This window comes from Aquarana catesbeiana, linkage group LG09, assembly GCF_042186555.1.
Source record: "Aquarana catesbeiana isolate 2022-GZ linkage group LG09, ASM4218655v1, whole genome shotgun sequence".
NCBI classification, from domain to species: Eukaryota; Metazoa; Chordata; class Amphibia; order Anura; family Ranidae; genus Aquarana; species Aquarana catesbeiana.
Genome location: NC_133332.1, coordinates 321,144,750 through 321,165,010, shown reverse-complemented (window position 1 = coordinate 321,165,010; position 20,261 = coordinate 321,144,750). Strand labels below are relative to the sequence as shown.

At 51.0% G+C, this 20,261-nt stretch overlaps 1 protein-coding gene across 4 annotated transcripts; it reads left to right on the top strand.

The window, feature by feature from the left end:
- The first annotated feature begins 7,583 nt into the window (after window positions 1-7,583).
- GJB1 (gap junction protein beta 1) lies at window positions 7,584-19,920 on the top strand. 4 transcript variants are annotated; one of them, XM_073600796.1, is made up of 2 exons: window positions 7,584-7,741; window positions 18,736-19,920. In XM_073600796.1, exon 2 carries the CDS (start codon window positions 18,746-18,748, stop codon window positions 19,535-19,537), a length of 792 nt encoding a protein of 263 aa, XP_073456897.1. In that variant the 5' UTR covers window positions 7,584-7,741; window positions 18,736-18,745; the 3' UTR covers window positions 19,538-19,920. The 4 variants fall into 4 exon arrangements, with proteins under 4 accessions (XP_073456897.1, XP_073456901.1, XP_073456898.1 ...); XM_073600800.1 differs by lacking the exon at window positions 7,584-7,741 and adding an exon at window positions 7,983-8,111; XM_073600797.1 differs by lacking the exon at window positions 7,584-7,741 and adding an exon at window positions 8,137-8,436.
- Window positions 19,921-20,261: the final 341 nt, after the last annotated feature.

Below are 20,261 nucleotides of genomic sequence, written 5' to 3'. Positions count from 1 at the left end.
GCGGAGATCGAGAATCGGCGGGCACATCAGGCAGCGGCGGGGATCGAGCAGTGGCGGTGATTGAGCATCAGGCAGCGGTGGGGATCGAGCAGCAGCGGGCACATCAGGTAGTGACGGAGATCGGGCATTATCAGGCAGCGGCGGGGATCGAGCAGCGGTGGGGATCGAGCAGCGGCGGGGCCCATCAGGCAGTGATGGGAATCAGGCATCGGCAGCCACATCGGGCAGTGATGGGGATCAAGCATTGGCGGGCATATCAGGCAGTGACGGGGAACGGTGGGCACATCGGGCAGCGGTGGAGATCAAGCAGCGGTGGGGATCAGGCAGCGGTGGGGATCGAGCAGCAGCGGGCACATCGGGCAGTGATGGGGATCAAGCATCGGTGGGCATATCAGGCAGTGAAGGGGATCGGTGGGCACATCGGGCAGCGGTGGGGATTAGGCAGCGGAGGAGATCGAGCAGTGGCGGGGATCGAGCAGCGGGCCATCTTCTGAGGCTCACGTGCCCATTGTAGGCACATTTGGCTGTGGACCCAGTTCAGAATGGGCACCCTGACCGGTCTGCAGCTACACATCCCCCATACACAACAAACTGCCGTGACCATTTTATTCTGCTTTCAACACATCAACTTCAGGGACAACATGTTCACTTGGTGCCCAATATATCTCACACACGTACAGATGTCATTGTAAATAGATAATCCACGTTATCACTTTACCTGTCAGTAGTCAGATTGTTCTGGCTGATCGATGTATGTAGAGGGGGGGAGGGGGGTGTATATACATTGTATACAGTCTGTGGTCAGATTGTTCTGGCCGATCGATGTATGTAGAGGGGGGAGGGGTGTATATACATTGTATACAGTCTGTGGTCAGATTGTTCTGGCCGATCGATGTATGTAGAGGGGGGGAGGGGTGTATATACATTGTATACAGTCTGTGGTCAGATTGTTCTGGCCGATCGATGTATGTAGAGGGGGGGGAGGGGTGTATATACATTGTATACAGTCTGTGGTCAGATTGTTCTGGCCGATCAATGTATGTAGAGGGGGGAGGGGTGTATATACATTGTATACAGTCTGTGGTCAGATTGTTCTGGCTGATCGATGTATGTAGAGGGGGGAGGGGTGTATATACATTGTATACAGTCTGTGGTCAGATTGCTCTGGCCGATCGATGGATATTTGACATCACTTCCTGTACAAATTTCCAAGGAAAAGACTTTCTTCATAAAACATTTTACGGATGTGAATCATTAAAGTGATTGTGAAGGAAGAAGATTTTTACCTTCTATGTATTCACAATGGCAGTCAAGGTGTACCCGTGTCTCAGTGGCGGCACCTCAATCCCCCCAAATCCCCCCCCACCCCACCCCTCGCTGTCTGCCAGTCCACCAACACTTACCCCATCTAGGTGGCGGGCACATCGGGCAGCGGCAGGGATCGAGCATCGGCGGGCACATCGGGCAGCAGCGGGGAATGGGCAGCCGGGGGGGATTGACCATCAGGCAGCAGCGGGGATCGAGCATCGGCGGGCACATCGGGCAGTGATGGAGATCGGGCATCGGCGGGTACATCGGGCAGTGATGGAGATCGGGCATTGGTGGAGATCGAGCAGCAACGGGGATTGAGCAGCGGCGGGCCCATCAAGCAGTGACGGGAATCGGGCATCGGCGGGCACATCGGGCAGTGATGGGGATCGAGCACTGGTGGGCATATCAGGCAGTGATGGTAATTGGTGGGCACATCGGGCAGCAGCAGGGATCAGGCAGCGGCAGAGATCGAGCAGTGGTGGGGATTGAGTATCAGGCAGCGGTGGGGATCGAGCAGCAGCGGGCACATCGGGCTGTGACGGGGATCGGACATCGGCGGGCACATCGGGCAGCGGCAGTGATCAGGCAGCGGCTAGGATCGAGCAGTGGCGGAGATTGAGCATGAGGCAGTGGTGGGGATCGAGCCACAGCGGGCACATGGGGCAATGGTGGGGATCGAGCCACAGCGGGCACATCGGGCAGCGGCGGGGATCAGGCAGCGGCTAGGATCGAGCAGTGGCGGAGATTGAGCATCAGGCAGCGGTGGGAATCGAGCAGTGGCAGAGATTGAGCATCAGGCAGTGGTGGGGATCGAGCCGCGGCGGGTACATCGGGCAGTGATGGAGATCGGGCATTGGTGGAGATCGAGCAGCAACGGGGATTGAGCAGCGGCGGGCCCATCAGGCAGTAACGGGAATCGGGCATCGGCGGGCACATCGGGCAGTGATGGGGATCGAGCACCGGTGGGCATATCAGGCAGTGATGGTAATTGGTGGGCACATCGGGCAGCAGCAGGGATCAGGCAGCGGCTAGGATCGAGCAGTGGCGGAGATTGAGTATGAGGCAGTGGTGGGGATCGAGCCACAGAGGGCACATGGGGCAATGGTGGGGATCGAGCCACGGCGGGCACATCGGGCAGCGGCGGGGATCAGGCAGCGGCTAGGATCGAGCAGTGGCAGAGATTGAGCATCAGGCAGCGGTGGGGATCGAGCAGTGGCAGAGATTGAGCATCAGGCAGTGGTGGGGATCGAGCCGCGGCGGGCACATTGGGCAGCGGCGGGGATCGAGCAGCCAGGGGGATTGAGCATCAGGCAGTGGTGGGGATCGAGCCGCGGCGGGCACATTGGGCAGCGGCGGGGATCGAGCAGCCAGGGGAATTGAGCATCAGGCAGTGGCGGGGATCGAGATTCGGCGGGCACATCAGGTAGTGACGGAGATTGGGCATCATCAGGCAGCGGCGGGGATCAGGCAGCGGCGGGGATCGAGCAGCAATGGGGATCCAGCAACGGCGGGCCCATCAGGCAGTGACGGGAATCGGGCATCGGCAGCCACATCGGGCAGTGATGGGGATCGAGCATCGGTGGGCATATCAGGCAGTGACGGGGATCGGTGGGCACATCGGGCAGCGGTGGGGATTAGGCAGCGGAGGAGATCGAGCAGCGGCGGGGATCGAGCAGCGGGCCATCTTCTGAGGCTCACGTGCCCATTGTAGGCACATTTGGCTGTGGACCCAGTTCAGAATGGGCACCCTGACCGGTCTGCAGCTACACATCCCCCATACACAACCAACTGCCGTGACCATTTTATTCTGCTTTCAACACATCAACTTCAGGGACAACATGTTCACTTGGTGCCCAATATATCTCACCCACGTACAGATGTCATTGTAAATAGATAATCCACGTTATCACTTTACCTGTCAGTAGTCAGATTGTTCTGGCCGATCGATGTATGTAGAGGGGGGAGGGGTGTATATACATTGTATACAGTCTGTGGTCAGATTGTTCTGGCCGATCGATGGATATTTGACATCACTTCCTGTACAAATTTCCAAGGAAAAGACTTTCTTCATAAAACATTTTACAGATGTGAATCATTAAAGTGATTGTGAAGGAAGAAGATTTTTACCTTCTATGTATTCACAATGGCAGTCAAGGTGTACCCGTGTCTCAGTGGCGGCACCTCAAACCCCCCAAATCCCCCCACCCCGCCCCTCACTGTCTGCCGGTCCACCAGCACTTACCCCATCTAGGTGGCGGGCACATCGGGCAGCGGCGGGGATCGAGCATCAGGCAGCGGCAGGGATTGAGCATCGGCAGGCACATCGGTCAGTGACGGGGATCGATGGGCACATTGGGCAGTGGCGGGGATCAGACAGCGGTGGAGATCGAGCAGCAGCGGGCACATTGGGCGTCGATGGGTATCGGACATTGGTGGGCACATCAGGCAGGGGCTGGGATCGAGCAGTGGCGGGGATTGAGCGTCAGGCAGCGGTGGGGATCGAGCCGCGGCGGACACATCGGACACTGACGGGAAATGGGCATCAGCGGGCATCGGGCAGCACCTCCTGTGTCTTCTCCTCCTCGCTTCCGCCATGCATCTCCTCCCTTCCTCTTAGGCGTCCAATAGGATCGCCTGTCCTTTCAGCCAAGCGGGTGATGGGTATCAGACCCGTCACAGATATGAATATTCGCTGTTGCAACACAACTGGGTGGGCTCCAGACGCAATGCTCCCCGAACCCACCCTATTTTGAAGCCTATTAGAGCCTCTGGCTTTTATCAGGTGCTTCAAAAAAAAACACCCCGCCCCCTCGCCCCCCACCATAGGAATTCATGCGCCCGGCGTCCTGAAAGGGGGGACAGGCGCATGGATAGGGAGGGCGGTGGCGGTGGATAGGGGGGGTGGTGTGCTCACAATGGACGGGCTGCCCCTGCGGTGCCCCATTTAAAGAATTCCAGGGATGGAGATTGTTCCGGATTGGACCAGTTCTGTATACACCAGACCTGTGTGGTCCCTCCAGACCCCCCGCGCCAAACCTGGGGCCCTCTGGTATATGATGTACATCTAGCGTATGCATGAATATTTGCACCCATAAAAACACACACCGCAGTAACGTTCCTTTTGGTGCAGTGCGATTTTAGAAATCTTGCCGCCATCTTTTTTTTTTTTTCTTAGCATTTCACGCAAATTAAAATGACTTTACCTCCCAAAAACCCGATGTGTGGGAACACGCAAAAAAATTAAACAAAGCGTGCGCTCAGATGCACCTCCCTGGTGTGAGCGAACCCTAAACACATATAACAGCCATTTCCTACGGGTCATCTTCACGTCTGTGCGTTTTAAACTGGTGCGTTTTTGGAAAGGGGTCAGGGACCAACCCCCCCCCCCCAGCAGGTTGCGTTTTTGGTTCCATGGACTTCAATGGAAACATATCAAAAAAAAAAAAAAGCTTGCGCTTGCGTTTTTCATGCGTTTCTGCTGGTTTCTCCCACAAAACACAAACGCATCAAAAACTCATTAAAATGCGTCAAAAGCAGGTGTGAAAAAAAAAAGGCATCAACTGCAACCTGCATAGTGAACCCAACCTGAAGTGTATGGGGGGGGGGGGGGCATCAATCGATTGGTCATATTTTTCTTCTGGACAGTAAATTGATCAACCATTTGATTAGATAATTTTATATATATATATACACTATATTTCCAAAAGTATTGGGACGCCTGCCTTTACACACACATGACCTTTAAAGACATCCCAGTCTTAGTCCGGAGGGATCAATATTAAGTTGGCTCCGCCCTTTACAGCTATAACAGCTTCACCTCTTCTGGGAAGGCCGTCCACAAGGTTTAGGAGGGTGTCTATGGGAATGTTTGACCATTCTTCCAGAAGAGCATTTGTGAGGTCAGGCACTGATGTTGGACGAGAAGGCCTGGCTCGCAGTCTCCGCTCTAATTCATCCCAAAAGGTGTTCTATGGGGTTGAGGTCAGGACTCTGTGCAGGCCAGTCAAGTTCCTCCACCCCAAACTCGCTCATCCATGTCTTTATGGACCTTGCTTTGTGCACTGGTCCAAATCATTTGGTGGGGAGGGGGGATTATGATGTGGGGTTGTTTTTCAAGAGTTGGGCTTGGCTCCTCAGGGGTTGGGCTTGGCTCCTCAGGGGTTGGGTTTAGCCCCTTAGTTCCAGTGAAGGGAACTCCTTAGGCGTCAGCATACCAAGACATTTTGGACAATTTCATGCCCCCAACTTTGTGGGAACAATTTGGGGACGGCCCCTTCCTGTTCCAACATGACTGCCCACCAGTGTACAAAGCAAGGTCCATAAAGACATGGATGAGCGAGTTTGGGGTGGAGGAACTTGACTGGCCTGCACAGAGTCCTGACCTCAACGCCATAGAGCACCTTTAAGATGAATTAGAGCGGAGACTGCGAGTCAGGCCTTCTCGTCCAACATCAGTGCACAAAGCAAGCTTCAAGACATGGGTGAGCGAGTTTTGGGTGGAGGAACTTGTCTGGCCTGTTGGAGCAGGAAGGGGCCGTCCCCAAACTGTTCCCACAAAGTTGTGAGCATGAAATTGTCCAAAATGTCTTGGTATGCTGACGCCTTAAGAGTTCCCTTCACTGGAACTAAGGGGCCAAACCCAACCCCTGAAAAACAACCCCACACCATAATCCCCCCCCTCCCCCCCCCACATCATAATCTCCCCTCCCCCCCACACCATAATCCCCCCCACACACACACCATAATCCCCCCTCCACCAAATGATTTGGACCAGTGCACAAAGCAAGGTCCATAAAGACATAGATGAGCGAGTTTGGGGTGGAGGAACTTGACTGGCCTGCACAGAGTCCTGACCTCAACCCCATAGAACACCTTTGGGATGAATTAGTGCAGAGACTGCAAGCCAGGCCTTCTCATCCAACATCAGTGCCTGACCTCACAAATGCTCTTCTGGAAGAATGGTCAAACATTCCCATAGACACCCTCCTAAACCTTGTGGACGGCCTTCCCAGAAGAGTTGAAGCTGTTATAGCTGCAAAGGGCGGAGCCAACTCAATATTGAACCCTCCGGACTAAGACTGGGATGTCATTGGACCCCTTTCACACGGAGGCAGTTTTCAGGCATTTTAGCGCTAGAAATAGCGCCTGAAAACTGCCTCCCATGCTGCCCGAATGTGAAAACCTGAGTGCTCTCACACCGGGGCGGTGCGCTTGCGGGGCGTTAGAAAAAGTCCTGCGAGCCGCATCTTTGGGGCGGTTTGGGAGCGATGTACGCAGCGCTCCCATACCGCCCCTGCCCATTGCAATGAATGGGCAGCGCTTCTAAAGCACCTAAAAAGCGCTTCGGAAGCGTCGCAACACAGGCGGTTTTAACCTTTTCTTCGGCCGCTAGCGGGGGTTCAAAGCTCCGCTTAAACAGCGCTAAAGCACCGCTAAAACGGGTGGCGCTTTAACACAAACGCGGGGTCTCAAATTTCATTTGTGTGTAAAGGGCAGGTGTCCCAATACTTTTGGTAATATAGTGTATATATATATATATATATATATATATATATATAGTCTCCATAAGCCACATAATCACACACATAGGTTGGACTTGATGGATTTGTGTCTTTTTTCAACCTCACCTACTATGTAACTATGTAAGCCCTCGTTCACATTGACTGCGACTTCAAAGCCTCGTGTCCGTTCAATTTTCGGGTACGGCTTGGAAGACGACTGTGCGGCTTCGTGAACTGATGTACCATGCAAGTCGCAGCCGAAATTCGCCAAAAGTAGCGCAAAGTCGGCGCCGCAGAGATTCGAAGAGTGCGATTGCCGGCCGTTGGCTTCAGTCAGCAGGTTTCCTCAGAAGACGTTTACAATGTATCTTCTTTTTATGTGATGGGACTTTGTACATAATAAAGATTTTTGATGTATTTTGCGGATGATCTGGAATGTTCCTGAACCGTCATTTCTATATTTATTGGTTTTTTGGCTTCAGTCCGGAGTTCTGCGGCTCTCTCTATGATTGGAGTCATGGCCGTCAGTCCCGGCACCGACACCCGAGCCTCCCGTATGGTGACTGGTGTTGGAGAAGGTTGGAGATGTGATAGATATAGATATACTTTATTGTCATTGTATACATACAAGAACATTTTTTACGGATACTCTTTATGGTTGGACGGTGGAAGTCCGCCATGGGCTGGAGGCGTGTTTGTCTCGTATTGATAGGTGACACACAAGTCACGCCTCTCTGTTTTTTGTCACAGAGTACACAGAGATCAGATAACCTGATGCCCCCCTATGATTGGATTAATTATCAGCCAAGGTATAAAGGTCCCGGGATAAATGCAGAGTCAGGAACAGAGGGAGCAAACTTTGCAGAGTTGCCTTCAGATACTTCAGGTGACCCCGGTGAGCCTCGGACCTTCCAAGCTCCACATTTCAGGTAAGACCGATGGACCTCCACACGTTCTTTTGGATTTTCTAGGGAGGGATGGCGGTTGCCAACGCCGCACGGCATGTGATTTGTATAGAATTGTTCGGATGAATTTGTTACGCCAACCAGTGTCACGGGCACTTGGCATCCATGCCAACTCCTTCGCCCAACATCCGCTCCGGGAGCTAAAGCCAAGTCACTGTCCCCCCCCGCTCCCCTCTTCTCCACCCGTCCGATGGAAGGAAAAAGTGGGGACTGACCAGCACTGAGACCAGCCAACAGAAGGACGGATGGAGGGAGCTCATTAGAATATGTCCCATCAGGGGGAAAAAGACGCATTGTGACTGTCCGGTGGGCGGAAGTCTGAGCCGAGTGAATGGTACGTATTACCGAGAACGAGAAAGAGGGCATTGTGTAGAGTCAGAGCAGAAAGGCAGTGTGACAGAGAGAGAGAGAGCGGAGAAAATGTGACCACCAGGAAGGGGCAGCTACAGACACAGAGCTACAAGTGTGCCCGAGCAAAAGAATGACTGTCTGTAGGTGAGAGACCATACAAAGACATTGTCCAGGAAGAGGAATGTGAGAGATAGAAACATTGTCTAGGAAATCTCAAGGAGAGGAGACATCATCTGAGGGTAGCTGGAAGCTTCTGAGATACCTACTGAGGAGGAGGAGGAGGGGACCAGAGGAGCCATCAGGACCAGGTATTGGGGCACCCACAGATCACGAGCATGTGTTAGGGTTAGAGTCTGTACCCCCATCCCCGCCATACGTACCTCTAAAAATCTTTCCAGGTATAGGGGATCAACAAATCATGAACATGGGTTTCATGAACTTTGTCTCCATTCCGGGGTCTGTATCCCCATCCCCACCATTCTTAACCTCTAAAGTCCCCAACATCTTCCCAAGTATTGGGGCACATATTCAGCATGTTTTTTTTTTTTTAACAGTGTTCTCTTCCCAGGGTCTGTAACCCCAACCCCACCATACTTACCTCTAAAGTCCCCAACATCTTCCCAGGTATTGGGGCAAATCTTGAGCATGGGTTTTTTGAACAGTGTCCTCCTCTCAGGCTCTGTACCCCCATCTCCAGCATACTTACCTCTAAAATCCCCAAAATTTACTTTCAAAGTATTGAGGTGTTAACAAGTCATGAGCATCGGTTTCATGAACTTTGTCCCCCTCCCGGGGTCTGTACCCCCATCCCCACCATTCTTAACCTCTAAAGTCCCCAAAATCTTCCCAGGTATTGGGGAAAATCATGAGCATCGGTTTCATGAACTTTGTCCCCCTCCCGGGGTCTGTACCCCCATCCCCACCATTCTTAACCTCTAAAGCCCCCAAAATCTTCCCAGGTATTGGGAAGAAAATCATGAACATCGGTTTCATGAACTTTGTCCCCCTCCCGGGGTCTGTACCCCCATCCCCACCATTCTTAACCTCTAAAGCCCCCAAAATCTTCCCAGGTATTGGGAAGAAAATCATGAACATGGGTTTCATGAACTTTGTCCCCCTCCCAGGGTCTCTACCCCTATCCTCACCATGCTTAACCTCTTAAGTTCCCAACATCTTACCAGGTATTGGGGCAAATAATTGGGCATGTTTTTTTTTTTTTTTGAACAGTGTCCTCCTCCCAGGGTCTGTACCCCCATCCCTACCATACTTACCTCTAAAGTCTCCAACATCTTCCCAGGTATTGGGGCAAATCTAGAACATGTTTGTTTTTTTTTAACAGTGTCCTCCTCCCAGGGTCTGTACCCCCACCCCCACCATACTTACCTCTAAAGTCCCCAACATCTTCCCAGGTATTGGGGCAAATCTTGAGCATGGATTTTTTTGAACAGTGTCCTCCTTCCGGGGTCTGTACCCCCATCCCCACCATTCTTAACCTCTAAAGTCCCCAAAATCTTCCCAGATATTGGGGCAAATCATGAACATGGGTTTCATGAACTTTGTCCCCCTCCCAGGGTCTGTACCCCTATCCCCGCCATTCTTAACCTCTAAAGTCCCCAACATCTTCCCAGGTATTGGGGCAAATCTAGAGCATGGTTTTTTTTTGAACAGTGTCCTCCTTCGGGAGTCTGTACCCATCCCACCATCTTAACCTCTAAAAGTACCCAAAATCTTCCAGATATTGGGGCCCCAATCATGAAATGGGTTTCATGAACTTTGTCCCCCTCCCAGGGTCTCTACCCCTATCCTCACCATGCTTAACCTCTTAAGTTCCCAACATCTTACCAGGTATTGGGGCAATAATTGGGCATGTTTTTTTTTTTTTTTTGAACAGTGTCCTCCTCCCCAGGGTCTGTACCCACACATCCCTACCCATACTTACCTCTAAAGCCAAGTCCCCAAAATCCCCATCCCTGCCATACTTACCTCTAAAGTCCCTAAAATCTACCTTTGGGGTATTGGATCAGATCATGAGTATGAGGATCATAGACATTGTCCACCTCTCGGGGTCTGTACACTCATCCCCACCATACATGGGGGTTATGTTTCCATAGCCACATATGTGGACCTCTAAAGTCCCCAACACCTTCTTCCCAGGTATTGGGGCATCAACATCTCAGAGGATCCATGATCAGTGTCCCCGTCTCAGAGTCTGTGTCCCCCTCTCAGAGTCTGTGTCCCCGTCTCAGAGTCTGTGTCCCCCTCTCAGAGTCTGTGTCCCCGTCTCAAAGTCTGTGTCCCCCTCTCAGAGTCTGTGTCCCCATCCCCACCATACATGGGGTTAGGTTCCTGTAGTCACATGTATGGACCTCTAACATTCCCAGGTATTGGGGCAGATAGAGCCGTGTATTAATGATGGGGGGGAGGGGTTGTCTTATGAAGCCGGTTCTGACTCCACCATCTCTAGTCTGGCGTTAATGTTTTGTGTTTTGCTGTTCATATTGTTTGAAATATCTGACTTTACCTAAAGTAGATATAACCATAGCTGGGTGACTTTGCACAACAATTGCCATGGTTATTAAAATCCTTGGTTTTAATTTTTTTTTTTCACCTTACATCTCAGTGCTGCTGATCTCCTGCAGCCTCTTTGCAACCACTTCCTGTCTCCATACACTCCAGTGATGGCATTTCTCAGGGCGGGTTCACTGATGGTGACACCAGAGGGCCTTGTCTGTGAAATGGTCATTTGTAGTCTCCGTCATGTGACAGGTGACAACGCAGGAGCAGAATTAGGAGACAAGGACAGGACAGGAAGTGCCTGAACAATTACTGTCCCTCTTTCCTTCTTCCTTCTTGGTTGTCCCTCTGTACTCCTCAGTTGTCCTCCTCAGGTTGACCCTCTGCCCCCCCCCCCCCCAGTTGTCCCTCTGTCCTCCTCAGTTGCCTACCTTTCCTCCTAAGTTGTCCCTCTTTCCTTCTAGGTTGTCCTTCTGTCCTGCTCGGTTGCCCCCCCCCAGTTGTCCCTCTGTCCTCCTCGGTTGTCCTCCTCAGGTTGTCCCTCTGTCCTCCTCAGTTGTCCCCCCCCCCAGTTGTCCTTCTGTCCTCAGTTGTCCTGCTCAGGTTGTCCCTCTGTCGTCCCCCCCAGTTGTCCCTCTGTCCTCTCAGTTGTCCCTCTGTCCTCCTCAGTTGTCCCTCTGTCCTCCTCAGTTGTCCCTCTGTCCTCCTCAGTTGTCCCTCTGTCCTCCTCAGTTGTCCCTCTGTCCTCCTCAGTTGCCTACCTTTGCTCCTAAGTTGTCCTTCTTTCCTTCTAGGTTGTCCCTCTAGTCCCTCTGTCCTCCTCGGTTGTCCTTCTAAGTTGTCCCTCTGTCCTCCTCCTCAGTTGTCCTCCTCAGTTATCCCTCTTTTCTTCTTGGTTGTCCCTCTGTCCTCCTCAGTTGTCCTCCTCGTTTGTCCCTCTGCCCCCACTCTGCTGTATGGCATTTCTCAGGGCGGGTTCACTGATGGTGACAACAGTGGGCTGTGTCTGTGAAATGGTCACTTGTAGTCTCCATCATGTGACAGGGGGAACGACACAGGAGCAGAATTAGGAGCCAAGGTCAGGGTGTTGTCACCATAACAGGAAGTGCCTGAACAAGGACCCCCCATGGCGGGGTTGGTTTAATACAAGCTGTGATTGGAGATGTCAGATGAGATTGCAGGGATTGGGATTGCAGTGATTGGGATTGTAGTGATTGGGATTGCAGGGATTGGGATTGTAGTGATTGGGATTGTAGTGATTGGGATTGCAGGGATTGGGATTGTAGTGATTGGGATTGCAGGGATTGGGATTGCAGGGATTGGGATTGCAGGGATTGGGATTGTAGGGATTGGGATTGTAGTGATTGGGATTGCAGGGATTGGGATTGCAGGGATTGGGATTGTAGGGATTGGGATTGTAGTGATTGGGATTGCAGGGATTGGGATTGTAGTGATTGGGATTGCAGGGATTGGGATTGTAGTGATTGGGATTGTAGTGATTGGGATTGTAGTGATTGGGATTGCAGTGATTGGGATTGCAGGGATTGGGATTGTAGTGATTGGGTTTGTAGTGATTGGGATTGTAGTGATTGGGATTGCAGGGATTGGGATTGTAGTGATTGGGATTGTAGTGATTGGGATTGTAGTGATTGGGATTGCAGGGATTGGGATTGTAGTGATTGGGATTGTAGTGATTGGGATTGTAGTGATTGGGATTGCAGGGATTGGGATTGTAGGGATTGGGATTGTAGTGATTGGGATTGCAGGGATTGGGATTGCAGTGATTGGGATTGCAGGGATTGGGATTGCAGGGATTGGGATTGTAGTGATTGGGATTGCAGGGATTGGGATTGCAGTGATTGGGATTGTAGTGATTGGGATTGTAGTGATTGGGATTGTAGTGATTGGGATTGCAGGGATTGGGATTGTAGTGATTGGGATTGTAGTGATTGGGATTGTAGTGATTGGGATTGTAGTGATTGGGATTGCAGGGATTGGGATTGCAGTGATTGGGATTGTAGTGATTGGGATTGTAGTGATTGGGATTGTAGTGATTGGGATTGCAGGGATTGGGATTGTAGTGATTGGGATTGTAGTGATTGGGATTGTAGTGATTGGGATTGTAGTGATTGGGATTGCAGGGATTGGGATTGCAGTGATTGGGATTGTAGTGATTGGGATTGTAGTGATTGGGATTGTAGTGATTGGGATTGTAGTGATTGGGATTGTAGTGATTGGGATTGCAGGGATTGGGATTGTAGTGATTGGGATTGTAGTGATTGGGATTGCAGGGATTGGGATTGCAGTGATTGGGATTGTAGTGATTGGGATTGTAGGGATTGGGATTGCAGGGATTGGGATTGTAGTGATTGGGATTGTAGTGATTGGGATTGCAGGGATTGGGATTGTAGTGATTGGGATTGTAGTGATTGGGATTGTAGTGATTGGGATTGCAGGGATTGGGATTGCAGGGATTGGGATGACATTGACTCCCTTATCCTGCCTGGCAGGTCTGGCTGTCTGGTTGGGTCGGCCGTTGTCCATTCAGGAGGTGACGCTGTATGTGGGCGACATTTTCCACAGGTCACACCAAACCTGAGAATCTTCATTCCTTGTGGCTGTGGAATGGAGGGGAGGGGAACGTGTGGGGAGTGGAAGGTCGATAAATAAACTTTTGTTCCAACGTAAGTATTATGTAAAAAGGCTTAAACCAACAATGTGTAGAGATGGCGGGCAGATCCCGGGGAGGACAAAGCGGGGACATTTCATAATGATGGGGACTCCTTGTCTATGGAATGTGGTTGGGGGGCGAGGAGGCTGCACATCAAATATTCCTTAGTATGGCCAAAAAAGTTGTGGACTGGATGGAGGAGATGAGGCTCAGCCATCACTACGCCGGGGAGGTATGAAATCACCTGGGACAACCCTCATCAGAGGGATCATCATCCATCCCAGAACAATCCCATTTATGTTCTGAACTATGAAAAAATGGAAACAATGTACCAGAGTGAAAGGAGACATTACAGGTCTTCCTTCTACTCGCTGGATATTGTCTGATTGCTGATTAGGAGGGACTGTCCCTTATTAGGACCAAATCCCTCTGTCCCTCTTTTATGACTAAACCACTCTGTCCCTCTGTTCTGCTATGTTGTCCCTCTTTCCTCCTCAGTTGTCCCTTTGCCCTCAGTTGTCCCTCTGTCCTCCTTGGCTATCCCTCTGTCCTCCTTCATTTCCTCGCTTTCCTCCTAAATTGTCCCTCTTTCCTTCTAGGTTGTCCCTCTTTCCTTCTAGGTTGTCTCTGTCCTCAGTTGCCCCCATATCCTCCTCACTTGTCCCTCTGCCCTGCTCAGTTGTCCCTCTAACCTCAGTTATCCCTCTGTCCTCCTTGGTTGTCCCTCTGTCCTCCTCAGTTGCCTCTCCTTCCTCCTAAGTGGTCCCTCTTTCCTTCTAGGTTGTCCCTCTGTCCTTGTCAGTTGTCCTCTGCCCCCCTCAGCTGTCCCTCTGTCCCCCTCAGATGTCCCTCTGTCCACCTCAGTTGTCCCTCTTAAGTTCTAAATTGTCCCTCTGTCCTCCTCAGCTGTCCCTCTTTCCTTCCAAGTTGTCCCTCTGTCCTGCTCAGTTGTCCCTCTTTCCTTCCAAGTTGTCCCTCTATCCTGCTCAGTTGTCCCTCTTTCCTTCCAAGTTGTCCCTCTGTCCTGCTCAGTTGTCCCTCTTTCCTTCCAAGTTGTCCCTCTATCCTGCTCAGTTGTCCCTCTTTCCTTCCAAGTTGTCCCTCTGTCCTGCTCAGTTGTCCCTCTTTCCTTCCAAGTTGTCCCTCTATCCTGCTCAGTTGTCCTTCTCAGTTGTTCCTCTGTCCTCCTCCTCAATTGTCCTCAGCTGTCCCTCTTTCCTTCTTGGTTGACCCTCTGTCCTCAGTTGTCCTCCTCAGGTTGTCCCTCTGTCATTGTCATCCCCCCAGTTGTCTCTCTGTCCTCCACAGTTGCCTCTCTTTCCTCCTAAGTTGTCCCTCTTTCCTTCTAGGTTGTCCCTCTATCCTCCTCAGTTGTCCCTCTGCCCCCCTCAGTTGTCCCTCTGTCCACCTCAGTTGTTCCTCTTTTCTTTCTAGGTTGTCCCTCTGTCCTCCTCAGTTGTCCTCCTCAGTTGTCCCTCTTTTCTTCTCAGTTGTCCCTCTGTCCTCCTCAGTTGTCCCTCTATCCTCCTTCTCAGTTGTCCCTCTTTTCTTCTTGGTTGTCCCTCTGTCCTCCTCAGTTGTCCCTCTGTCCTTCTCAGTTGTCTCTCTTTTCTTCTTGGTTGTCCCTCTGTCCTCCTCAGTTGTCCTCAATTGTCTCTCTTTTCTTCTTGGTTGCCCCTCTGTCCTCCTCAGTTGTCCCTCTATCCTCCTTCTCAGTTGTCCCTCTTTTCTTCTTGGTTGTCCCTCTGTCCTTCTCAGTTGTCCCTCTGCCCCCCTCAGTTGTCCCTCTGTCCACCTCAGTTGTTCCTCTTTTCTTTCTAGGTTGTCCCTCTGTCCTCCTCAGTTGTCCTCCTCAGTTGTCCCTCTTTTCTTCTCAGTTGTCCCTCTGTCCTCCTCAGTTGTCCCTCTATCCTCCTTCTCAGTTGTCCCTCTTTTCTTCTTGGTTGCCCCTCTGTCCTCCTCAGTTGTCCCTCTATCCTCCTTCTCAGTTGTCCCTCTTTTCTTCTTGGTTGTCCCTCTGTCCTTCTCAGTTGTCCCTCTGCCCCCCTCAGTTGTCCCTCTGTCCACCTCAGTTGTTCCTCTTTTCTTTCTAGGTTGTCCCTCTGTCCTCCTCAGTTGTCCTCCTCAGTTGTCCCTCTTTTCTTCTCAGTTGTCCCTCTGTCCTCCTCAGTTGTCCCTCTATCCTCCTTCTCAGTTGTCCCTCTTTTCTTCTTGGTTGCCCCTCTGTCCTCCTCAGTTGTCCTCCTCAGTTGTCCCTCTTTTCTTCTCAGTTGTCCCTCTGTCCTCCTCAGTTGTCCCTCTATCCTCCTTCTCAGTTGTCCCTCTTTTCTTCTTGGTTGTCCCTCTGTCCTCCTCAGTTGTCCTCCTCAGTTGTCCCTCTTTTCTTCTCGGTTGTCCCTCTGTCCTCCTCAGTTGTCCCTCTATCCTCCTTCTCAGTTGTCTCTCTTTTCTTCTTGGTTGTCCCTCTGTCCTCCTCAGTTGTCCTCAATTTTCTCTCTTTTCTTCTCAGTTGTCCCTCTGTCCTCCTCAGTTGTCCCTCTATCCTCCTTCTCAGTTGTCCCTCTTTTCTTCTTGGTTGTCCCTCTGTCCTCCTCAGTTGTCCTCCTCAGTTGTCCCTCTTTTCTTCTCGGTTGTCCCTCTGTCCTCCTCAGTTGTCCCTCTATCCTCCTTCTCAGTTGTCTCTCTTTTCTTCTTGGTTGTCCCTCTGTCCTCCTCAGTTGTCCCTCTATCCTCCTTCTCAGTTGTCTCTCTTTTCTTCTTGGTTGTCCCTCTGTCCTCCTCAGTTGTCCTCAATTTTCTCTCTTTTCTTCTTGGTTGTCCCTCTGTCCTCCTCAGTTGTCCCTCTTTTCTTCTCGGTTGTCCCTCTGCCCCCCCCCCCCCCAGTTATCCCTCTGTGCTCTGATAGTGTCATATTGCAGGAAGCCTCCCTCCTCTCAGTGACTATCATAGTGACTGGACAGAATAGAGGAAAAGCGGGGGTGTTTACTTCACATGTGGACTAACCGGTCATTTTTTCTTTTTGCTTATTAACCTTTTGCGGTCTGCGTAGCTGTGGGCGTGGCAGGGGGCGTGTCCTTCACCTACATACTCTGCGATTCAAAGACGTCCCGCTCTCTTATCTCGGGGAGTCGGGAGGTAGGTGACCGCCTGGGAATTCAGAGCAGACGGAAACTTTATACGTTTATTTTATATCAATTTATTCATCATTATCACCGTTATTTCCCCGCAATTCGCCAAGATCTGGGCGACTTCGAGTGACTTTCATCACCGAATAATGTGATGATATCAGCGGATCGTAATGCTGCTGTCCCAGACACGCTGCGCTATAGTCTATGGTGGTGAGATCCCACTACCGCGAGGATCCCGGAGATCCGATCATAGTGAATACGATTGGAGGGATTTGGGGTGAAGTTCATTTTTTTCTACTAATGGAATCTCTGATCTCTATATAGAGATCTCTATTGTGTTCTGTATGTACGGGGGAGGGGGAGGCGGGGGGGGGGGTTGGTGTATTTGGAGCCGTTTAGTTTATTTATCGTGTTCTTTGTATTTATTTTTTTGTGTGTGTTTGATATTTGTTATATGTGTTCTGTCACTTTATTTTTTTTATTTTTTACCTTTTTGTTGATTTTGTATCATTTTGTCGTCTTTTTTTTCTCTTTCTTTTTTCTTAAAATACATTTATATCACAATTACAAATTGCTTCAAAAATATAATTACAGCTAATAAAAAAAAAAAAAGAGATGACACGGGTTAGTTTGTTAGTTAGTTGGTTAGTTTTCCCATGGTGAACAGCGTGCGGATACATACATAGGACCGCAGTGTATATGATATGGACATGCCCCTCCCCCCAGGATAAAATCTGATTTATATTGGAAATAGGAAATAATCTATAGATCAAAAATCTTAAAGGGTCAGTCCACCCAAAACTGGATTTCCTGAGGGTGACACCAGAGGATCATGTCTGTGTAATGTGTGCTGAGAAAGGCCACTTGTAGTCTCCACTGGAAGCCCATGTGACGGGGTGACAACACAGGAGCACAATTAAGAGATAAAAGCAGAGTGTTGTCACCCTGTAACAGGAAGTGGCCTCCATGGCAGTCTCCATTGGAAGCCCATGTGACGGAGTGACAACACAAATGCACAATTGGGAGATAGGGGCAGAGTGTTGTCATCCTATAACTGGAAGTGGCCTCCATGGTAATCTCCTTTGGAAGCCCATGTGACGGGGTGACAACATAGAAGCGCAATTGGGAGATAGAGGCAGAGTGTTTTCACCCTGTAACAGGAAGTGACCTCCATGACAGTCTCCATTGGAAGCCCATGTGACAGGGTGACAACACAAATGCACAATTGGGAGATCGATGCAGAGTGTTATCACCCTGTAACAGGAAGTGGCCTCCATGGCAGTCTCCATTGGAAGCCCATGTGATGGGGTGACAACACAAATGCACAATTGGGAGATAGGGGCAGAGTGTTGTCATCCTATAACTGGAAGTGGCCTCCATGGTAGTCTCCTTTGGAAGCCCATGTGACGGGGTGACAACATAGAAGCGCAATTGGGAGATAGAGGCAGAGTGTTGTCACCCTATAACAGGAAGCAACCTCCATGGCAGTCTCCATTGGAAGCCCATGTGACGGGGTGACAACATAGAAGCGCAATTGGGAGATAGAGGCAGAGTGTTGTCACCCTATAACAGGAAGCGACCTCCATGGCAGTCTCCATTGGAAGCCCATGTGACGGGGTGACAATCTAGAAGCGCAATTGGGAGATAGAGGCAGAGTGTTGTCACCCTGTAACAGGAAGCGACCTCCATGGCAGTCTCCGTTGGAAGCCCATGTGATGGGGTGACAACACAAATGCACAATTGGGAGATAGAGGCAGAGTGTTGTCACCCTATAACAGGAAGTGGCCTCCATGGCAGTCTCTATTGGAAGCCCATGTGATGGGGTGACAACACAATGCACAATTGGGAGATAGAGGCAGAGTGTTGTCACCCTATAACAGGAAGTGACTTTCATGGCGGGATCACCGGGGGATTATTTTATTGAAATCTTCAGAATTATAAATACTGAATCTGATTTTTGAAATGACGGTAACATATTAAAGCTTCTATGATTGGGGGGGGTACATTTTTTTCGAGGTGCGCACACCTCCTTTGGTATTAGTTTGTGGTTAGTTAGTGGTATGAGTAAGCTCCAATGGGTGAAACGCGTTGGAACGTGGTCTGGCGGGGGTTCCAGGCTGAGCCTGCCATTGACTATCATACAGCAGGTCTTGACTTGATGAGCGGCTCCCGGGATATCTAGATATTTTCTACTATTATTGTTCTATTAGTGGTGGAGTGTTGGGCTCTCTGGGGGGTGTCGGGTATTATATATGGTGGCAGTTGACTTACTTCTCTTGTTTCTTTCCTCACAGCTGATCCAGGATGAATTGGGCCGGATTGTACGGGATTCTGAGTGGCGTGAACCGCCATTCCACGGGCATCGGCCGCATATGGCTCTCGGTGGTCTTCATCTTCCGTATCATGGTGCTGGTGGTGGCCGCGGAGAGCGTCTGGGGGGACGAGAAGTCCTCCTTCACCTGCAACACCCAACAGCCCGGATGTAACAGCGTCTGCTACGACCATTTCTTCCCCATCTCCCACATCCGCCTGTGGGCCCTCCAGCTCATCATCGTGTCCACGCCGGCCCTTCTGGTGGCCATGCACGTGGCTCACCTGCAGCACCAGGAGAAGAAAGTCTTAAAACTCACCGGCCACGATGACCCGAAGGAGCTGGCGGAGGTGAAGAAGCATAAGATCCGTATCTCCGGCACCCTGTGGTGGACCTACACCATGAGTGTGATCTTCAGGATCGTCTTCGAGGTGGGCTTCATGTACCTCTTCTACCACATCTACCCCGGATACGCCATGATACGGCTCGTCAAGTGCGGAGAATACCCCTGCCCCAACACCGTGGACTGCTTCGTGTCTCGCCCCACGGAGAAGACCATTTTTACCATCTTCATGCTGGCCACCTCGGGGATCTGCATCGTTCTGAACGTGTCCGAGCTCTTCTTCCTCCTCGGGAAGGCTTGTGCCCGGCGAAGGCTCAAACACGAAGAATCCTACCGGGGCCACGAGAGCCGGCAGAACGAGATGAACACGCTGCTCGCCGTAGACAGTATCAAAAAGGGCCAGGCGGGCCAAGAGAAAGGGGAGCATTGTTCCACGTCCTAGAGAGCCGACCGCCGATACGGGGGGACTGTGGTCATTCCAGGTGATGGACTGGAGAGGAGGTTTGGGCTTCGTGAGGGCCCTTCCTAGGGACAAGCACATGACTAATTTACGGGCAATATTTGCACAAGAGGCGGTGACACGTCCGACTCGTCAGGGTGATGATGGCGAGGGGTTCCGCCGCCGCTCTATGTTGTGCTCGCCAGTTGCCGGCGGTCCGCCATTCGCAGGGGCTTCATGCAGTATTTTTTTGGTAACACTGGGGGGGGAGGGGGAGGGGATGGACACCATTTTTTTTTCTGCAGGGATTATGGGTGGATTTGTACTGTTATAATGTTTTAATATTGATGTGATTTGAAATTTAAAAATTAAATCCTTAAAACCGTTTTGTGTCCGGATGTGAGGTGCGTTTTCTCCTCAAAAAACATCTCATGACGCTGAAATCCGGGTGGTTATAGAAGCACCAATCCACCGCAGGTAGGTGGCCCGCTGAAAATCATTCAATGTGAGTACCTGAACCCGGGCCTGGGATCAGACCGGCAGAGGGAAGCGGAGGACCGGGAGCCAATCAGGTGTGCTGGAAATGTTCACAAAGGAAACACTGATAGGTGGAGAGAGCACAGTGAGCAGAGGGATGGCCTTATCAGTCTTCTGCTCTTTCACCGCACAGTCAGCAGGCTGGGGGTGGGGAGAGGACACTACTGTATTTCTTAGCTGTGTGTGGTGT